The sequence below is a fragment of the Anomaloglossus baeobatrachus genome, chromosome 2 (assembly GCF_048569485.1).
Source record: "Anomaloglossus baeobatrachus isolate aAnoBae1 chromosome 2, aAnoBae1.hap1, whole genome shotgun sequence".
In the NCBI taxonomy this organism is placed as follows: Eukaryota; Metazoa; Chordata; class Amphibia; order Anura; family Aromobatidae; genus Anomaloglossus; species Anomaloglossus baeobatrachus.
The window spans coordinates 730,957,558-730,978,586 of NC_134354.1; the positions used below are offsets into that span (position 1 = coordinate 730,957,558).

A 21,029-nucleotide genomic window follows, 5' to 3' on the forward strand; every position below is an offset into this window, starting at 1 on the left:
TTCTGGATAATCCAAGTGCTCGCTAGCAAACTTCAGACAGGCCCGGACATGTACTGGCTTAAGCAGGGGTACACGTCTGACACTGCAGGATCTGAGTCCCTGGCGGCGTAGTGTGTTACTGATGGTAGCCTTTGTTACTGTGGTCCTAGCTCTATGCAGGTCATTCAGTAGGGCCCCCTGTGTGGTTCAGAGACTTTTGCTCACCGTTCTTGTGATAATTTTGACCCCACAGGGTGAGATCTTGCGTGGAGCCCCAGATCGAGGGAGATTTTCAGTGGTTTTGTATGTCTTCCATGTTCTTATTATTGCTCCCACAGTTGATTTCATCATAACAAGCTGCTTGCCTATTGTAGATTCAGTCTTCCCAGCCTGGTGTAGGGCTACAATTTTGTTTCTGGGGTCCTTCGACAGCTCTTTGGTCTTCACCATAGTGGAGTTTGGAGTGTGACTGTTTGAGGTTCTGGACAGGTGTTTTTTTATGCTGATAAGTTCAAACAGGTGCCATTACTACAGGTAATGAGTGGAGGGCAGAGGAGCCTCTTAAAGAAGAAGTTACAGGTCTGTGAGAGCCAGAAATCTTACATGTTTTTAGGTAATTAAACACTTATTTTCCACCATAATTTGCAAAAACAAAATCTTGCCAGATCAGACAAGGTGATTTTCTGGATTTGTTTTCTCCTTTTGTCTCTCATAGTTGTGGTCACCTATGATGTCAATTACAGGCAAATCTCATCTTTTTAACTTAAGTGGGAGAACTTGCACAATTGGTGGCTGACTAAATACTTTCTTTGCCAACTGTGATATATATATATATATATATATTTATATAAATATATATGTGTATATATATATATATATATATATATATATATATATATAAATAAAAATGAGAGAGGGGTAATATGGAAAATTTTAAAAAACAAACAAACATGAAATCCTGATTTAAACAATAGGTTATTTAGTGCTAAATAGTGTGAAATAATCGTGGCATGCAGTTCTAAAATATTACTAACATAGAGTACTGCTGTTAATCGCTCCATGACTATACCATCATAAAGTACATGGGCAATTCCAATATATTGTACTCATCAGCAATATGTAAACTTTGTGGGCCAAATGCCAAAAATAACACTTGTAATATAATAGTAAATGGGGTTCAAGCCTTATTACCGCAGACATGAAGCTGTGTCTTGGAAGAAAACAGCCATATTTGTGTACTCTTTTACAACACCCTTAAAAGTGCTATATAATAAGCGTAAAAATAGGTCAATATCTAGAGAAATGTGTCATTTTACATTATAACAAATGTTAGCTTCACAAAAATTAAGGGGGTTGTCGAGGCTTATCATATTGATGACCTATCCTTCAGTAGTAGTTCATGCATATCAGATTGGTGGGAGACGGACACCCCCAATAGTCAGCTGTTATCAGTTTTGCATGTAAACTTTGAACTGAGCCAAACGGCACAGCTCCATACACTGTGTAGTGGCCAATCCTGGGTACTACAGTTCAGCTCTTATTTATTTCAACATTAGCCAGATCCCTACCTTTCTGATAATAATGAGGATAGGTTATGAATAATGCAAGTGTGTAAAACCCCTTTAATGTGGTACATGCTGATAGTTTTGCATCTCATGGTAAAATGATTATGAATTGATAACTAATACAAATATTATTATTAACATCCCAATTAGCAACCCCTGCAATTAGCTGAAACTTTTCTTAGTGAGCAAATGCAAATGTGTAATTAGGCATTATCTTTTTGTCACTGGCTCTCTATGACTGTGACCTTCTTTCTTGTTTTCCCAGTGAGCCACAGGCCATGTGCTACATCGAGACGTCCAACCTTGATGGGGAAACAAACTTGAAAATACGTCAGGTAGATCCCTGGAACCATTTGGGTTCTGTACCTTGTAGATGCTGTAGTTGTTGAGGCTGATCTTGTAGTAATAAAAATAAAATGTGCTTGTTAATTTTTTCTTCTATATTTAGAGCAATAGTTTGTGGATTATGGCTTCTCTTCCTATAAAGTAGAAAATTCCAACCTATAGTCCAGTGGGCAGATCTAGTCACTGATTGACCGCCTTCCTGGCAATCTGTCTACAGTGAAAGGTGTCTATTTCTTTTAAGACCGCCCACAAGTGAATAGGAATTTCAATAAAAAAAAGGGAACCTGTCACCAGATTTGGCGACTATAAGCTGCGGCCACCACCACTGAGCTCTTATATACAGTATTCCAGACCAGAATGCTGTATATAAGAGCCCAGGCTGCGCTGTAGATCGTAAAAATCACTTTTATAATACTCACCTAGGGGGCAGTCCGGTCCGATGGGTGTCGCTGCTCTCCAGTCCGGTGCCTCCTCTCTGTGGTGATCGCCGCCCTCCTTCTACTCGGCCAAGAATGGATGACGTGTCCTGCACAAGTGCACTTTGATCTGTACTGCTCAGGGCAGATCTAAGTATTGTAGTGCGCATGCGTGGCTGGTCTTTAACCCTTCCTCGCACCTGCGCATTACAGTACTTTGATCTGCCCTGAGCATGGCAGATCAAACTGCGCCTGCGCAGGACCGTAATTCCGGCTTGGACTGGGTAGAAGGAGGATGGCGATCGCCACAGAGAGGAGGCGCCGGATCGGAGAGCAGCGACACCCATCGGACTGGACTGCACCACAGGTGAATATTATAATAGTGATTTCTACCTTCTACAGAGCGGCCTGGGCTCTTATATACAGTATTCTGGAAAGAGCTGTATATAAGAACTCATGGCCGCAGCTTTTAGTTGCCTCGCCATATCTGGTGACAGGTTCCTTTTAAAAAGGACAAAAATCTAGCTTCACAGTGTGTGGATAAAATAGAAATTTATTGAAAGTCCATCCAAAGGTAAAATACAGACATCAATGTCAATAGAAAAATTAAAAAAGAATTACACGTTTCGTAATTAAGAATGTTTATCATTTGTAAGGTGTAATTGACATTGATGTCTGTATTTTACCTTTTGGATGGACTTTCAATAAATTTCTATTTTATCCACACACCGTGAAGCTGAATTTTCATCCTTTTAAGACTTTCTCCACATCTACCGTTGGTTCCTTTGCTCTGGAGTGCTGGTTTGAATGTGAGGTGGACTTTTTCTTTTTTTTTATTAGTAATTTCAGTTCCTTTTATTAGGAATTTCTGTGCTACAGAAATTAATAAGAGATATATGTTCAAAAAATGTTGGACGTTATCTACTAGTAGAGATGAGCAAACCCGAGGTTCAATGTTTGGTCTTTTATGAAAAAACTGAGATCTGGCGCTTTACGTATGTAAACTACTCACGTGAGTATCGCTGAGCTCGGGTACGCTCGGTGCTAGGCCCAGTGCGAGCCACTTGCAGTGTTTGAATGGGTCGAACTTGGGGTAGCAAAAAATGGAAGCACCCAGCCTACCCTCCCCCGGAAGTGATCTGTTTTTGGTTGGCTGCTTGTGGGTGGAGACCCGAACAGCCCAATTAGTGACCTCCATTGGAGTTCAGGTCAAGTTCGGGGCCCAAACTGAACTTAATTTAAAGTTTGACTGATCCCGCCAAATTGAACTTCAGCGGGTTCGCTCATCTCTACGATTTTCCTCATCTCATCTCGTATCTATTAGTCATAATCTATGAGACCAAGGGTTTCTGCACATAATATTTTTCAGGCCAATTCTTTTTCTGAGATGACCTAAAATACACTTAAAGAAAAGACAGAAATAAAACGTCTAAAAAGAATTAACATTTGCACTGCAATGTATAAACAGTTTGCTGTGCACAGGTTCTGTCTTTTTGACAGTGACCTGACTATTTTTCCGACGGCTTCCATTATGTTATATATGGAATGTTTGGGGTTTTTTTTCTAAAAATTCTGCTGGCCTTGCCACCACAAAAGATGTTTAGTTGCACATTGGAAAAGAAACATCAGGTAAACCACCACCGGCAGTTTCCTGAAGCATCTTCTGTTTCAAAAATGATGGTTGCAAGCTGGTGTCTAAGGGTATGTACACAGGATCAGGACCTGCTGCATCCTGGGCACAGCGGGTCCTGACCTCCGGGGCTGCGATTCTCCTCCACAGGAGACCGTGGCAGATCAGGGTTCAGGGCGATGCAGTCTCGCTGTGTTCTGTGAAGAACGTTCGTGACTCTACAGCAAAGAATTGACATGCTTGTGGCTCGGGAAGCCGCACCGCAGATCAGTTGGCGCTGCGGGCCATTTCTACAAATCCCATTCACTGTGCTTGTACTCTACAATGCAGCGTTTTGGACGCAGCAAAAACACGCTGCATCCAAATTGCTGTGAACTCTGATCGTGGGCAAGTAGCTTAAGACGTTGTGAGGAAAGAGTTAACTTAAAATTGAATAGATGGACATTCATGTTGTTTTGTAAGATGAACAAACAAGCCCAGCTGCGCTATGACGCTGAGAGCGGATTCAAGGACTCTAGACGCTAGACCCTAGACCCAAGGACAGAGATAAGACCTGCACCTAGTCTAAGACAAAGAGAGTTGTGTTTTTACTGAGAAATGGAAAGTTACGCTTACGCCAAGAATCTAAACTCATTTATGCTTCGTTGTGAAATGAAACTTGTGTCTCTGTACACGACATAGCTACGCCCCTATTAGGTTGATAAACCCTGTATGTAATAATAAAATAGCAGTCTTCTTCGGAGCGCACACTCCTTCTTACCTTATGTGCAGATATTAGCGTCTGTCTGTATCTCATTAGGGCTGAGGGAAGCTGAGGGGGGGCCTGGGACTCCCTCCGCATTTGGTCATCGCTGGCAAGAGTTGGGACCTATTGGTCAACCTAACAACGTCGTGTACACATACCTTGTGACCAGTTTCACACATCTGTCTTTCACGGTCAAGCTACACGCCACAATTTCTGAACTGGCTATGGGACTTCTGGCGCAAACTTGACATCCTCATACATATAAGGTTATTGAGTTCAGCTCAGGAGATCCTCAGCCGGTTCGGACGTTGCGGTAAATACTTAGACCATGAAAGTCGGTTGTGTGAAGACTAAACAAAATATGTTTTCTCGTGTATAATTGTAAGATAAGAGGTGAATTTCGAAAAGCCCCAAAATATAAATTTCACTTTCATCTTAACCCAGTCCGTTTCAACTCTACAATCATTAAAAAACAAATATCTAGTTAAACAAATGATTTCATGTTGTTTTTCTGGCATCTGTAAAGCAGATATACATTTACCGTGCCCCTTCTGGGAATATAGAATTTCACAGCTGGTGGGGGAGCTTGTTTTTCTCTGTGATTCAGTGCAGAAAACTCGGCAGTTTACAAGAACATTATAATAACATCTCTCTATCTCCTGGTAATAACGCAATAAATTACCATCTATTGGTCTGCCCCATTTATCCACTTGTTTAATTTTGTGGGCATCAATTACATAAAAATATGCTTTGTGCTCAAACAAACTGATAAGAGACATTACTAATCCTATAAGAATTATTTCCCTGTTCCTCGCTGTGAGGGCAAAATTAATATCAATTACTAGTTATTTATTGCTGGTTGTCGCTGAGCATATAAGACTATTTGTGATCTGTTTTCTATATCTCAATGTAAAAAAAGCTTAGTATCAACAAAACTGAGAGTAATTGATACTAGTTAAAGAATTAGCTGCACTTCCCGGCTCAATATTAGGCCGTTTTTAGAGGTCCGTGTTTAATCAGGTACAAGCCACCCGCATGGGTATGATCACGTGTGACATCAGTGTGACGCATACCGGAGAAGACACGTGTCTTTGAAATAAAAAGATTTTCTATATTCTCCTGTATCAAGCACTGCTTTCTTCGGCTCTGCTGCCTCCTGCTTCTGACTCCCGCTAATCATGCTCATTGAATATTCACTGCACTGAGTACCTGGAAGCCAGAGCATGGCCAAGGACAGCATCGGGGACAACATCGCCGGTGAGTAAGTATCCAGCAAGCAGTGTATGTGCAGTGATGTCTAGGAGGTAATCGGTGTTCCCAATGAACTCTGATGACCTCCTGATGACACCTGCGACACCCGCGCTAAAGCGGGTGTCACAATGGTGACTTCACGGGTTCATCAGAGTTCATTGGGAACACCGATGACCTCCTGGACATCACTGCACACACACTGCTTGCTGGATACTCACCTGTCACCGGCGATGCTGTCCCTGGCGATGCTCCTGCTTCCAGGTCCTAGGTGCAGTGAATATTCAATGAGCATTATTAGCAGGAGTCAGAAGCAGGATACAGCAGAGCCGAAGACAGCAGCGCTGGATGCAGGTGAATATATAAAATCTTTTTATTTCAAAGACATATGTTTTCTCCAGTATGTGTCACACTGGTGTCACACGGATCACAAACAGACATGTCTCCTTGTGTACGTGTGGGAACACGTGGGGTCACTCGGTCCAAACCAACGTCATTGCTATAAAATGCAAAAGCAATAAGGGCACCAAGAGATAACAATTGCCCCTTCAAAGATTAGTGATTCAGAGGAATAGAGGGACCTGATAGCGGGACCTCCTAAAGTGCCACTATGCATAAATTATACTAATATAAGCTAGAAAAATAACCAGTATCAAAAACATGCCAAAAAGGGGGAAAAGGTATCTCAAAAAGACATGAACCCATTACTGGAAAAAAAATATACAGTGCCTTGCGAAAGTATTCGGCCCCTTGAATTTGTCAACTTTTACCCACATTTCAGGCTTCAAACATAAAGATAAAAAAATTTAAATTAAAGGTGAAGAATCAACAACAAGTGGGACACAATTGTGAAGTTGAAATAAATAACTGAAAAGTAGGGCACGCAATATTATTAATCCCCTTTACTTTCAGTGCAGCAAACTCACTCCAGAAGTTCATTGAGGATCTCTGAATGATCCAATGTTGTCCTAAATAACTGATGATGATAAATATAATATACCTGTGTGTAATCAAGTCTCCGTATAAATGCACCTGCTCTGTGATAGTCTCAGTGTTCTGTTTAAAGTACAGATAGCATCATGAAGACCAAGGAACACAACAGGCAGGTCTGTGATACTGTTGTGGAGAAGTGTAAAGCCAGATTTGGTTTCAAAAAGATTTCCAAAACGTTAAACATCCCAAGGAGCCCTATGCAAGCAATCATATTGAAATGGAAGGAGTATCATACCACTGCAAATCTACCAAGACCTGGCTATCCATCCGAACTTTTATCTCAAACAAGGAGAAGACTGATCATAGATTCAGCCAAGAGGCCCATGATCTCTCTGGATGAACTGCAGAGATCTACAGCTGAGGTGGGAGAGTCTGTCCACAAGACAACAATCAGTTGTACGCTGCACAAATCTGGCCTTAATGGAAGAGTGGCAAGAAGAAAGCCATTTCTCAAAGATATCCATAAAAAGTGATGTTTACAGTTGCCACAAGCCACCTGGGAGACACCAAACATGTGGAAGAAGGTGCTCTGGTCATATGAAACCAAAATCGAACTTTTTGGGAACAATGCCAAACGATATGTTTGGCGTAAAAGCAACACAGCTCATCACCCTGAACACACCATCCCCAGTGTCAAACATGGTGGTGGCAGCATCATGGTTTGGGCCTGCTTTACTTCAGTAGGGACAGGGAAGATGTTTAAAATTGATGGGAAAATGGATGGAGCCAAATACAGGATCATTCTTGAAGAAAACCTGTTGGAGTCTGCAAAAGACCTGAGACTGGGACGGATATTTGTCTTCCAACAAGACAATGATCCCAAACATAAAGCAAAATCTACAATGGAATGGTTCAGAAATAAACATATCCAGGTGTTAGAATGGCCAAGTCACAGTTCAGACCTGAATCCAATCGAGAATCTGTGGAAAGAGCTGAAAACTGCTGTTCACAAACGCTCTCCATCCAACCTCACTCAGCTCCAGCTGTTTACAAAAGAAGAATGGGCAAGAATTTCAGTCTCTCGGTGTGCAAAACTGATAGACACATACCCCAAGCGACTGCAGCTGTAATCGCAGCAAAAGGTGGCGCTACAAAGTATTAACTTAAAGGGGACAAATATTATTGCACGCCCCAATTTTCAGTTTTTTATTTTTTAAAAAAGTTTAAAATAAACAATACATTTCGTTCAACTTCACAATTGTGTCCCACTTATAGCTGATTCTTCACCAGAACAATAAAATTTTTATCTTTAAGTTTGAAGCCTGAAATGTGGGAAAAGGATGAAAAATTCAAGGGGGCCAAATACTTTCGCAGAGCACTGTATATATATCAGGTATATGGAGTAAATGCCACTTTACACACAGAGATAAATCTGTGGCAGCTGTGTGGTAGATCTGTGGTTGCAGTGAAATTGTAGACAATCAGTGCCAGGCTTGTGGCTGTGTACAAATGGAACAATATGTCCATGATTTCACTGCAACCACAGATCTGCCAAAGATTTATCTCTGTGTGTAAAGTGGCCTTTAGGGTTAAGTGAAACTATGCATAAATAATTCAATCTAGTGAAGTAACCGATGTCAATGCTATACAGTGCAAAGGCAATTAGGGCAACAAGAGTTAGCACTTACCCCTTCAAAAATTGGTGATTCAGGGGAACAGGGGGATCTGGTAGTGTGACCTCCGACAGCTGTTTCGCAGGACAGCATCCGCTTCTTTGGGAAAGTGTTAGGCTACAAACTTCTGCAGTGACTACCACCCACAAAGCTTCTGATGGCAGTGTGAACAGAGCCTAATTGGGGTAATTATAGGCATAAGGTCTTTATACTGGTAACATCAAGCAGTCTGTGAGTTTCACCTGCTATTACATCAACTGTGTGGAACATACAGTATTTCTGAAAAAAAAAAAAAGTATCAACAGTATATATTTATCAACTATATAGAGTTGTCAGTGGTAATGTATGTCGTAGATATCTGTTTTACTCTTTGCCCTTTTTCTGCAGGGTTTACCAGCAACTTCAAATCTTCAATCTATTGAGGATTTAGTTAAATTAACTGGAAGAATCGAATGTGAAGGACCTAATCGCCATCTGTATGATTTCACTGGAAACCTACGCCTGGACAGCAACAGGTTTGAAATGGATATTGGTCTTCGATTTCGCTAGACTTGTCTAAGAAAGGTAGCAAGATTAAGATGAAAAAGGTTAAAGGGAAATTGTCACCAGATTTGGTGACTATAAGATGCGGCAACCACCACAGGCCGCGGTGTAGAACGTAAAAATCACTTTATAATACTCACCTAAACGGTCGGTACAGTGCAGACTGGTCAGTTGGGTGGCTCTGTTCTCCGGGTGTGGCGTCTGCTCTTTCGGCCATCTTTGTCCTCCTTCTTCTGAAGCCTGGGTGCAAGACGCGTCTTACGTCATGCACACCCGTCGGCATTGAGTTCCTGCGCATGCGCACTACAACACTTTGATCTGCCCTGCCAGCGCATGTGCATGACGTAAGACGCGTCATGCACCCAGGCTTCAGAAGCATTCACTGGTCGAAACATGTAGGAATTTTCCTCTGTCCTTGGGTCATCCATTTTTTTCTGTCCCCCCACAAGGTGGTCTGTACTTTTGTATTTTTTTACTGGACTTAATAAAGTTTGGAGTTTTACTTCCTGAGTCTTCCTGCTAAGGCGCTGGATTTGCCTTTCTTTCTGCATGACGTAGGACACGGCAAAGATGACCGAAAGAGGAGGCGCCGCACCCGGAGAATGGAGCCACGCATTTGACCAGTCTGCACCGCTCCGACCGTTTAGGTGAGTATTATAAAGTGATTTTTACGTTCTACACAGCGCCCTGGGCTCTGATATACAGTATTCTAGAGCCCAATGGTGGTGGCCGCAGCTTATAGGCCCCAAATCTGGTGACAGGTTCCCTTTAAAGACAAGAAAATCTGAATCTCATCAAGGCATAGCTACCAGCAGTTCTGATTTTCCCCAGATATTTCAGATACAATCTCAGTAATGTCAGGGCTATCCCTCACTTTCATACGAACCCCGAGCAAATTTAGGCATCCCCTTGAGAGTTGGGGTTGTTCCAGGACTGGAATGGGAGCAATAATGAAATGTCCATATACTACCAACTCTAATGTTGTGTAAATATGTCAAGGTCATTTTTTTGGAGCTCTCATGGATATATGACCACCCTTCCTGCCACTTTTTAAAGACAGATGCATATACTGGTGGACAAACCCACATCTGGCACACAATTATGGTATGTCCTGTGCATTTTGTATACATGTCCACTCTACTCCTTTAGGATACGTGAAATAATGAACATATGCATTGCAATGTCAATATGACTTGCTGTTCATATGTTCAGTATTTTTCACCTTCTTTTAATTGCTTCAGGCTTCGAAACCATTGAAGAGACTAAATTAAGTTAACTGACCATTGTTTATGGTGGCTTTTGCAAAAGGCTGCTGGTTGCAAAGCCACCGAAAAGTTGTATGGTAGTGTAAGCTGACAGAAGTCGCCCATATTTAGTGCACCACAACATTTGCATATCAACTTCACCATCTGACGGTGAATCAGAATCACCAGGAACTGATCTGTAAGGAGTGTGTTTCCTCGATGGAAGAGTGAAAAGGGGAAGCCGGGTCAAGTGACAGTTGTGGTTAAGTTACAAAATATAAAAGGCTGGAACAACAGCGAAGAAGTGGAGTTGACACCATGATCACCATGGAATCAGATGTGTACACCGCAGAGCAGGCTTGCATCGTCTGCAGTGCAAGCATCTAGATATGCTGAGTCCAAAGAAGACCTGAACTCTACTGTCGCCAGAGGAACCCGAACACCGAATACCTTCGAGAGAGGAACCTGAAGACCAATCAGTAAGTACCGTCACCGGAAGAAGACCAGACTACACTGTTAAGCATTGAAGCCCAAACACAGATCATAGTCTTCAGCAAAGGACCAGACTATGCGGTCAAGCACCCAAGATCAAACATCGAGAGCCAGAGATTGTGAAATGAACATTTGCTCCACTGTGATGTCCAAGTGGGCCAAACCATTATTTCCCGCCTTGAGTTATGGTACTAAGAGAGAATAGCTAAATAAATTGTCGACATATTGAGATGTAACGTAGCTGAGTCACGTTTAGTGTACCATTAATTTAGAAATCCAAAAAGAGCAAAGTCTTGCACTACACTTGCATATTTGTCAAACCATGTGCTCGCTCATAGGCAAGGAAACATAGTACCAGCTGTCAATGCAGAATCCGGATCAGCGTGCAGGTCAAAGCAGGAGCAAGGAGTCCCAATGATCCACAAACAGAAGAATGAGACCGCACCAAGACTGGGAAATTTCATCCGGTAAGTCTTTATTCCATATTCAAGGTTAAAAGGTGTGAGCTGTAAGCGGGTGGAGGAGACCTGGATGCGGCCCCTCGCTGCGGACGACGGCCATTTCGCCTGTAATTAGGCTTCTACGGGTCCACATGTGGGGTAAGACCAGCTCTCCTTAAGTAGGAGAGCGCATCCAGGTGACCTCCCCGCACATAAAATATACACTTCACTTTGTATATTTTATGTGCGGGGAGGTCACCTGGATGCGCTCTCCTATTTAAGGAGAGCTGGTCTTACCCCACATGTGGACCCGTAGAAGCCTAATTACAGGCGAAACGGCCGTCGTCCGCAGCGAGGGGCCGCATCCAGGTCTCCTCCACCCGCTTACAGCTCACACCTTTTAACCTTGAATATGGAATAAAGACTTACCGGATGAAATTTCACAGCCTTGGTGCGGTCTCATTCTTCTGTTTGTGTACCATTAATTTAGACAGACTATTATAGAGATTTTTACTTAATTGTATACTATAACTACAAGTAGGGCGACATTGATGTTCTCCTGACGGGAGGACCGGGATTGGGTTGCCATGATCTCCAGTAAGGATATGCAACTGATCAGTCGATTGTAACTGTGCATATCTCTAACTGTGAGCTGATTTGTTCTCTTACTGTACATTTCTGCACTTCCTTCCCCCAATTACCTGTTTCTGTACATAAAGAAAACTTGTTGAGTCGCCTTTGTTGCTTGTTGCATTCTTGGCACCAGTTTACTAAAGAAGACTCTTCAGGAAAGACGCAGCTAGCATTTTTGTGAAGCGTCTTCCATAAAGACAAAGCTCAACGGATATGTCTGTAAGACGCTGTGTGCACAGTCACACACCCTTAGGTTGGCCTTGCTGTGCTCATTGATCAAAAGCTACTAACATCATACCTCCCAACCGTCCCGGATACAGCGGGACAGTCCCTCTTCTGAGCCTTTGATCCCGGGTCCCGCCCGTGAGGCTGATTGTCCCGGCTCCACCCACCCACTGTAGCCCCGCCTCGCTGTTTCTCCCTTCTACTATTCATTACAGAGCCGAGCGCGCACCTACTCCTGTGACTGCTGCTGAGGTATGAATCACCCCCTGCAGCAGAGCGACCCCCCCCCTGCAGCAGAGCCCCCCCCCCCCCCCCCTGCACCAGAGCCGACCCCCCCCCCCCCTGCACCAGAGCCGACCCCCCCCAGTCCCGGAGCCTGCGTTTCCCTGCAGCTGTTCTCTGATTCCCCGTGTGCGGCTTCTCACTGCTGCAGACACGCGGGGAGTCAGGAAGCTGAGGAGACCATGCAATCAGCACTTATCTCCTGCAGATAGCAGTGACAATAACCTATGCAGAGTGACATCTGCAGGCTTCTATTACCGATCAGTGGTCTCCTGCCTGTGGAGCAGAGCTGCTGGGTCCTAGCTTCCCAACAGCTTCAGCTCTGCTTTATCCTGGCTCCCCTACCAGTTAAAGGGAACATGTCAGCAGAAATTTCACAATAAAAATAAAAGATTCCCCTCTGCAGCTCCTGGGCTGCTTCTAGAAAGGGTCCTGTTGTTATTGTGCCCCCTTTGAGACCTACAAAAATACTTTATGAAGTCTTACCTTTTTGTATGCAAATGTGTTTTTATGGTCACGGGGGCGGGCTGTCTGGCGTCCGTTATTCCCCCTCCTGCCGCTTTACGCAGTCCCCCATTGCTCATTTACATACACAAGGACGCCTTCCTCATGTAACTGTCCTCCCGAAGTTTTGCGCATGTGAACGCTTTTTCAGGTGATTGCGCAGGCACGAGATTATGGGCGGCGCTGTGATTGTCATCAGCAGTGTTATCCAAGTACCCGCCCATAATCTCTTTTCCCTCTGACTCCACTGTTATGCGCAAGTGCTGGCCATATGAACCATGTTACCTATTACTGCTTGCACGAGATTATGGGCGGCGCTGTGATTGTCATCAGCAGCTTTAACCAAGTACCCGCCCATAATCTCGTGCCCGCACTTTTCCCTCTGACTCCACCGTTATGCGCAAGTGCTGGCCATATGAACCATGTTACCTATTACTGCTTGCACGAGATTATGGGCGGGTACTTGGATGACTTTGCTGATGACAATCACAGCGCCGCCCATAATCTCGCGCCCATGGTAATAGGTAACGTGGTTCATATGGCCAGTGCTTGCGCATAACGGTTGAGGCAGAGTGAGAAGCGCGGGCACGAGATTATGGGCAGGTACTTGGATGACTCTGCTGATGACAATCACAGCGCCGCCCATAATCTCGCGCCCATGGTAATAGGTAACGTGGTTCATATGGCCAGTGCTTGCGCATAACGGTGGAGGCAGAGTGAGAAGCGCGGGCACGAGATTATGGGCAGGTACTTGGATGACGCTGCTGATGACAATCACAGCGCCGCCCATAATCTCGCGCCTGCGGTAATAGGTAACGTGGTTCATATGGCCAGTGCTTGCGCATAACGGTGGAGGCAGAGTGAGAAGCGCGGGCACGAGATTATGGGCGGGTACTTGGATGACGCTGCTGATGACAATCACAGCGCCGCCCATAATCTCGCGCCTGCGGTAATAGGTAACGTGGTTCATATGGCCAGTGCTTGCGCATAACGGTGGAGGCAGAGTGAGAAGCGCGGGCACGAGATTATGGGCGGGTACTTGGATGACGCTGCTGATGACAATCACAGCGCCACCCATAATCTCGCGCCTGCGCAATCACCTCAAAAGCGTTCACACTTTGCACAGTGCTTACTCCCGCGAGAGTGGCACTGGGCATGCACAAAACTTCAGGAGGACAGTTACATGAGGAAGGCGTCCTCATGTATGGAAATGAGCAATGGGGGACGGCGTACAACGGCAGGAGGGGGAATAACGGACGCCAGGCAGCCCGCCCCCGTGACCATAAAAACAGATTTGCATACAAAAAGGTAAGACTTCATAAAGTATTATTTTAGGTCTCAAAGGGGGCACAATAGCAACAGGAACCTTTCCAGAATGCAGCCCAGGAGCTGCAGAGGGGAATCTTTTATTTTTTTTGCTAAATTTCTGGTGACAGGTTCCCTTTAAAGGGAACCTATCAGGTGCAATCTGCACTCAGAGCCAGGAGCAGTTCTGGGTGTATATTGCTAATCCCTCCCTAACTGTCCCTGTATACACTAGCATAGATAAAGGCATCTATAGAAAAAGTATTTTTAAAGAGCTTATATCTTATGCTAATTAGCGCGGGGACTAGTCCCAAGGGCGTTACTTCACTTGGCTAGTCGGCTCACATAGCGTGTTAGTACTCACACAGGGGCGTAATAACATGCTAACATGCTATGCGAGCCGACTAGCCAAGTGAAGTAACGCCCTTGTGACTAGTCCCCGCGCTCATTAGCATAAGATATAAGATCTTTAAAAATATTTGTTCTTGATCTCTTTATCTATGCTAGTGTATACAGGGACGGTTAGGCAGGGATTAGCAATATGTACCCAGAACTGCTCCTGGCTCTGAGTGCATATTGCACCTGACAGGTTCACTTTAAAGGGAACCTGTCACCAGATTTGGGGCCTATAAGCTGCAGCCACCACCAGCGGGATCTTATGTACACATTCTAACATGCTGCATACCTCCCAACCGTCCCGGATACAGCGGGACTTTCACGCTTTACGTTGTTTGTCCCGTTGCCACGGGCGGGACGGCCGGCTCCCGGGCTCCGCCCACCCACTCTCTCTCCGCCTCCCTGCTTTTCCCTCCTACCATCCTAGTAGACGTGGCATAGAGAGGAGCGCTGCCTGTGCTGCTGCTGGTACAGTAAACTAATCTCCCCAGCGCTGATTTCCCTCCCTCCCCCCTCACCCCCGGCCGGAGCCTGTCTGTGCGGTCGGCCGGCCGCCTGTCTGTGCGGTCGGCCCGCCACCTGTCTGTGCGGGCGCCCCCCGCCGCCTGTCTGTGCGGGCGCCCCCCGCCGCCTGTCTGTGCGGGCGCCCCCCTGCCGCCTGTCTGTGCGGGCGCCCCCCTGCCGCCTGTCTGTGCGGGCGCCCCCCTGCCGCCTGTCTGTGCGGGCGCCCCCCTGCCGCCTGTCTGTGCGGGCGCCCCCCTGCCGCCTGTCTGAGCGGGCGCCCCCCTGCCGCCTGTCTGTGCGGGCGCCCCCCTGCCGCCTGTCTGTGCGGGCGCCCCCCTGCCGCCTGTCTGTGCGGGCGCCCCCCTGCCGCCTGTCTGTGCGGGCGCCCCCCGCCGCCTGTCTGTGCGGGCGGCCCGCCGCCTCATTGTGCGGGCGGCCGGCCGCCTCTCTCTGCGGGCGGCCGGCCGCCTCTCTCTGCGGGCGGCTGGCCGCCTCTCTGTGCGGGCGGCCCGCCGCCTGTCTGTGAAGGCGGCCAGCCGCCTGTCTGTGAAGGCGACCGGCCGCCTCACTGTGGCTGCCTGCGTGTCCGTGCTGGAGGCCCGCCGGCTGCCTGCGTGTCCGTGCTGGAGGCCCGCCGGCTGCCTGCGTGTCCGTGCTGGAGGCCCGCCGGCTGCCTGCGTGTCCGTGCTGGAGGCCCGCCGGCTGCCTGCGTGTCCGTGCTGGAGGCCCGCCGGCTGCCTGCGTGTCCGTGCTGGAGGCCCGCCGGCTGCCTGCGTGTCCGTGCTGGAGGCCCGCCGGCTGCCTGCGTGTCCGTGCTGGAGGCCCGCCGGCTGCCTGCGTGTCCGTGCTGGAGGCCCGCCGGCTGCCTGCGTGTCCGTGCTGGAGGCCCGCCGGCTGCCTGCGTGTCCGTGCTGGAGGCCCGCCGGCTGCCTGCGTGTCCGTGCTGGAGGCCCGCCGGCTGCCTGCGTGTCCGTGCTGGAAGCCCGCCGGCTGCCTGCGTGTTTGTGCTGAATGGGTGTGGATGGGGAGTGGATATGGGCGTGACTGTGAAATGGGTGTGGTTAGGGGGCGTGGCCTAAAAATTTGCCGCGGCGCGCTACGCGCGCCGCAAACTTTGTCCCTCTTTTCCTTCTTTAAAAGTTGGGAGGTATGACTAACATATCAAATATATTACATCAAAGTGCCCTCAAGATATGATCATACAGCATATTTCACTTATTAAAAGCCAGAAAAGAAGACAGAACAAGAAACCCTTGACATGGTATGTATCTCTTGAGGTACTAGAACCACAGGTTAAGGACCTCAGGTCTAAACTTCTTTGTTGTCTTACTTCCTTTCCCCTTTACAGAATGGACTGTAATGAGTACTAATGGCTCCTACACTAGTACTAGGATTGTTTGTCCTTATTTGATCTATTGAAATAGAGTTATGTTACTGTCAGCCTATAGATAATTTATTTCTACTGTCTGTATATGAAGCTTCGCTTGAGATTGGAAATTTCTTTCTTACCACGTACATCAATTTTCTTTCATCAGTAAATAGAACAAATGTATTGAGTTTTGTCAATGTCTTGTGTTATGTTAATCAGACAAAATGCTAATTCTCCCAGTACTTCTTGTTATAGCCCGGTTGCTGTTGGACCTGAACAGATATTATTGAGAGGAGCCCAGATCAGGAATACACAATGGGTCGTAGGGATTGTTGTGTACACAGGACATGACACCAAACTAATGCAGGTAAATACATTGATTATTATTATTTGTTATTATAGCGCCATTTATTCCATAGCGCATTACATGTGAAATGGGATATACATAATATGGTCAAGTACAATAATCATAAACAATACAAGGCACATACTGGTACAGGAGGATGCCCGCGACGGCTCACAGTCTACAGGGGATGGGTGAGGGTACAGGAGGAGAGAGGACCCTGCCCGCGATGGCTCACAGTCTACAGGGAATGGGTGAGGTTACAGGAGGAGAGAAGATCCTGCCCGCGAGGACTCACAGTCTACAAGGAATGGGTGAGGGTACAGGAGGAGAGAGGACCCTGCCCGCGACGGCTCACAGTCTACAGGGGATGGGTGAGGGTACAGGAGGAGAGAGGACCCTGCCCGCGACGGCTCAGTCTACAGGAGATGGGTGAGGGTACAGGAGGAGAGAGGACCCTGCCTGCGAGGGCTCACAGTCTACAAGGGATGGGTGAGGGTACAGGAGGAGAGAGGACCCTGGCCGTGAGGACTCACAGTCTACAAGGAATGGATGAGGGTACAGGAGGAGAGAGGACCTTGCCCGCGAGGGCTCACAGTCTACAAGGAATGGGTGAGGGTACAGGAGGAGAGATGACCCTGCCCGCGAGGACTCAGTCTACAAGGAATGGGTGAGGGTACAGGAGGAGAGAGGTCCCTGCCTGTGAGGGCTCACAGTCTACAAGGAATGGGTGAGGGTAGAGGACGAGAGAGGACTCTGCCCGCGAGGGCTCACAGTCTACAAGGAATGGGTGAGGGTACAGGAGGAGAGAGGTCCCTGCCTGTGAGGGCGAGGGCTCACAGTCTACAAGGTATGGGTGAGGGTACAGGAGGAGAGAGGTCCCAGCCTGTGAGGGCTCACAGTCTACAAGGAATGGGTGAGGTTACGGAGGAGAGAGGACCCTGCCCGCGAGGGCTCACAGTCTACAAGGAATGGGTGAGGGTACAGGAGGAGAGAGGACCCTGCCCGCGAGGGCTCACAGTCTACAAGGAATGGGTGAGGGTACAGGAGGAGAGTGGTCCCTTCCCGCGAGGGCTCACAGTCTACAAGAAATGCGTGAGGGTACAGGAGGAGAGAGGACCCTGCTTGCGAGGGCTCACAGTCTACAAGGATGGATGAGGATGTAGTAGGTGAGGGCAGAGCTGGTCGTGTGGCTTTCTTAATCTCTCTAGTCAAAGAACATGATTTCTCAGATTAACTTAGTTCTCCAGATCTTTAGCTATATCAGCATATTTTTAGGATGGGCCATCAAAATTTGGGACCCCTGCTGATCATCTCATTAAAAGGGGTGGCACTTATACAGTCTTCATTTTTGGATAGACACAGTATCTTGTGCGTATGGCGGCTGTGCCTGGTACTCCGCCTCGTCCCATTCACTGTGTCTGTTGAAACAATAAAGAAAGGCAGCTTTGACAAGACGGCGCCGGCCCTTATAGTGTGCTGATTAGAGGGGAGCCTTGAAGTTTGGATCCCCTCAAATCAAACATGGATTGCCCCTTCTTTTAGAGAAACCCTTTATATATTTCTAAAAAGTTCTATAACTGGAAATACCGTACTTTACTGAATTGTAAAGTTGAGCAAAACGATTTGCTCTTACCTAGTCCATGATCCTGTCATTGAAGAGAGCCTGTCAAAGGGCCATCTTAACATTTATGGCTGGCAACCTTGTTCTGGCATTCTGGGACCCCTATGTGCTTACTAATTATGATGTGACATCATGATGTGAACTGCAGGGTCATGACATCGTAGGGCCTATTAAGTGCAGGAGGCGCCAAGGCTGGCAAATGCAGAAATGAGCACTGCCCTGATCTGGCTACCATTAAGGACTTGATTAGATGTCGAACCATGGAAGTGGGAACTTTTTTCCTATGCTAATGAATCACTTTTGTGCTGATTTTGAGTACCGTGAAAAAAGGGTTTTCCCAAGAACAAAGTTCAATTTAAAGTTCTTTTTAATCAATAGATCTTGGAATATTAATAATTTCCACAATTTGATGTGTTTAATAAAAATGTTCATGTGTTGCGATAATCTTATATACAGTATGTGTCCCTGCTGTGTGCTGTGTAATGGCCGTGTCTGACTGTACAGTGACATGGTCTGATCATACCACAGCTCCTGGGCCGAGAAAGAATATAAAGACAATACAGTGCAGAATCACAGCTGATTCTTTTTGTGAGGTAAAACATCTCCTTGCTTGTTTTTAAAAAAGGTTCCACCTCACAGATAGAATCATTTGTGATCCCGTGCTGTAATGTCTGTATACTTTTTTACTTCCTCCCCCGCCCAGGAGCTGTGGTATGATCAGACCATGTCCCTGTACGGTCAGACACTGCTATTACACAGTACACAGCAGGGACACATATATAAGATTATCTCAGCACAGGGACATGTTATTTAAACACATCTAATTGTGGAACCTATTATTATACCAAGATCTGTGGATTAAAATGAACTGTTAGGAAAATCCTTTTACATAGAAAATCTATATAAGGCAGAATAATCAAAGCCTCAATATGATTGTACTTTAGGGTGTAAAGTTTGCCTTCAATGACAATGAGTCCAATATATGTTATATAGCTTTGTGCAGAAAAAATGAAGAAAGCATGATACTGAATCCCTTTAATTTTCAGGATTGGTGAAGTCTCAGAGATCAGACCCCTAGTAGTATTACCTATCCTAGCTGTCAATTACTAAGATGTAAATATCCCTTCAAGGAAGGACATATCTGTAGATGATCTTAGCTTTTTTTTGTTAAGTTAGCATATTCCTTTAACATTTTGCAATAATTTGGTCTAATAATGTAATGTAGGGAGCCTTTCGCCTGTTCCCCTGTGATGCCAATTTTGATATCGTTGACTTGTTCCTCCTTCAGTAATTTTAACTTTTATATGATTTTCACTTTGACATTGCAAAATGATGACCTCAGAAGTTTTCTGTAATTGTGGCTAGACTGTCTGCCTCCTGCAAACCCCGGTGCCATCGGCGCCGATACTTAAACTCGTGCCATCCTCATCCAAGTGCCAACTACTCTGTAAAGTCAAGTAAATTAAATCAGTAACCGTAAAGGGTCCTGGAGCAATCTTGCATTAACATTCTAAAATCATCATTGAGCTTGTGCTTTTATTTATCCAATAACCTTGTATTCTTTAAGACTGCACATATAGCCAACGTTCCGCTGATCCTTAAGGCTGCTTTACACCAGACAATCTATCGTGCGATAGATCGTTGGGGTCACGGTTTTTGTGACGCACATCCGGCATCGCTGGCGATGCCGGCCTGTGTGACACCTCCTAGCGACGCAGTATCGCTTACAAATCGTGAGTCATGTACTGGTCGCTAGGTTCCATAATATCGGTTCTCAAATCGGGCGCCGGTTGTTCATCGTTCCCATGGCATCACACGTCGCTCCGTGTGACACCACGGGAGCGATGAACATCGCGTACCTGCCTCCCTCGTTAGCCGCCGGCTCTATGTGGAAGGAAGGAGGTGGGCGGGATGTTTACATCCTGCTCATCTCCGCCCCTCCGCTTCTATTGGTCGGCGGCCGTGTGACGTCGCTGTGACGCCAAACGTCCCTCCCACTCCAGGAAGTGGACGTTCGCCGCCCACAGCGTGGTCGCACGAGAGGTAAGTATGTGTGACGGGGGTTACCGACTTTGTGCGCCACGGGCAGTGATTTGCCCGTGACGCAAAAAGGACGGGGGCGGGTACGATCGATTGTGAAATCGCACAATCGGTCGTACCATGTAAAGCAGCCTTTAGGGTAAGGCCCATTGTATATGTCCGTGTTTAGTAAAACTATATCATTGTACTGTGTTAGGCCTGTTTCACACGTCAGTGAAAAACACAGACGTTTTCACTGACGTGTTAAAAACGCCTATGTCCCTCTGTGTGCCATGATTCACGGCACACATGGATTTTCCATGTGCAATACGTGATACGTGATCTTTACTCCGTGTTTGCACATAGAGATATACTCACCTGCCCCAGTTCCTGCTGTCCGTGTTGCTGAAGTCTCTGCCTCTGCTGCATCCGGCCGCCGCTGTCTCTCACCTCTGCAGCTACTTCCGGGTCGGCTCTGGCTGCATACATGAATATGTATGCCAGTAATTGGCCGGGCAGGAAGCTGCGGAGAGCAGAGGCTGAACACAGCGTCGCTGGAGAAGGTGAGTTTA

At 46.5% G+C, this 21,029-nt stretch overlaps 1 protein-coding gene across 1 annotated transcript in view; it reads left to right on the forward strand.

Moving 5' to 3' along the window:
• The window catches only part of ATP8A2 (ATPase phospholipid transporting 8A2), a 1,156,459-nt gene that overhangs the window by 283,539 nt on the left and 851,891 nt on the right, over nt 1-21,029 (forward strand). Inside the window, exons 8-10 of the mRNA XM_075337374.1 lie at nt 1,810-1,879; nt 8,922-9,049; nt 16,727-16,838. Of these exons, the coding sequence (XP_075193489.1) occupies nt 1,810-1,879; nt 8,922-9,049; nt 16,727-16,838 (310 nt within the window). The remainder of the gene's footprint in view (nt 1-1,809; nt 1,880-8,921; nt 9,050-16,726; nt 16,839-21,029) is intronic.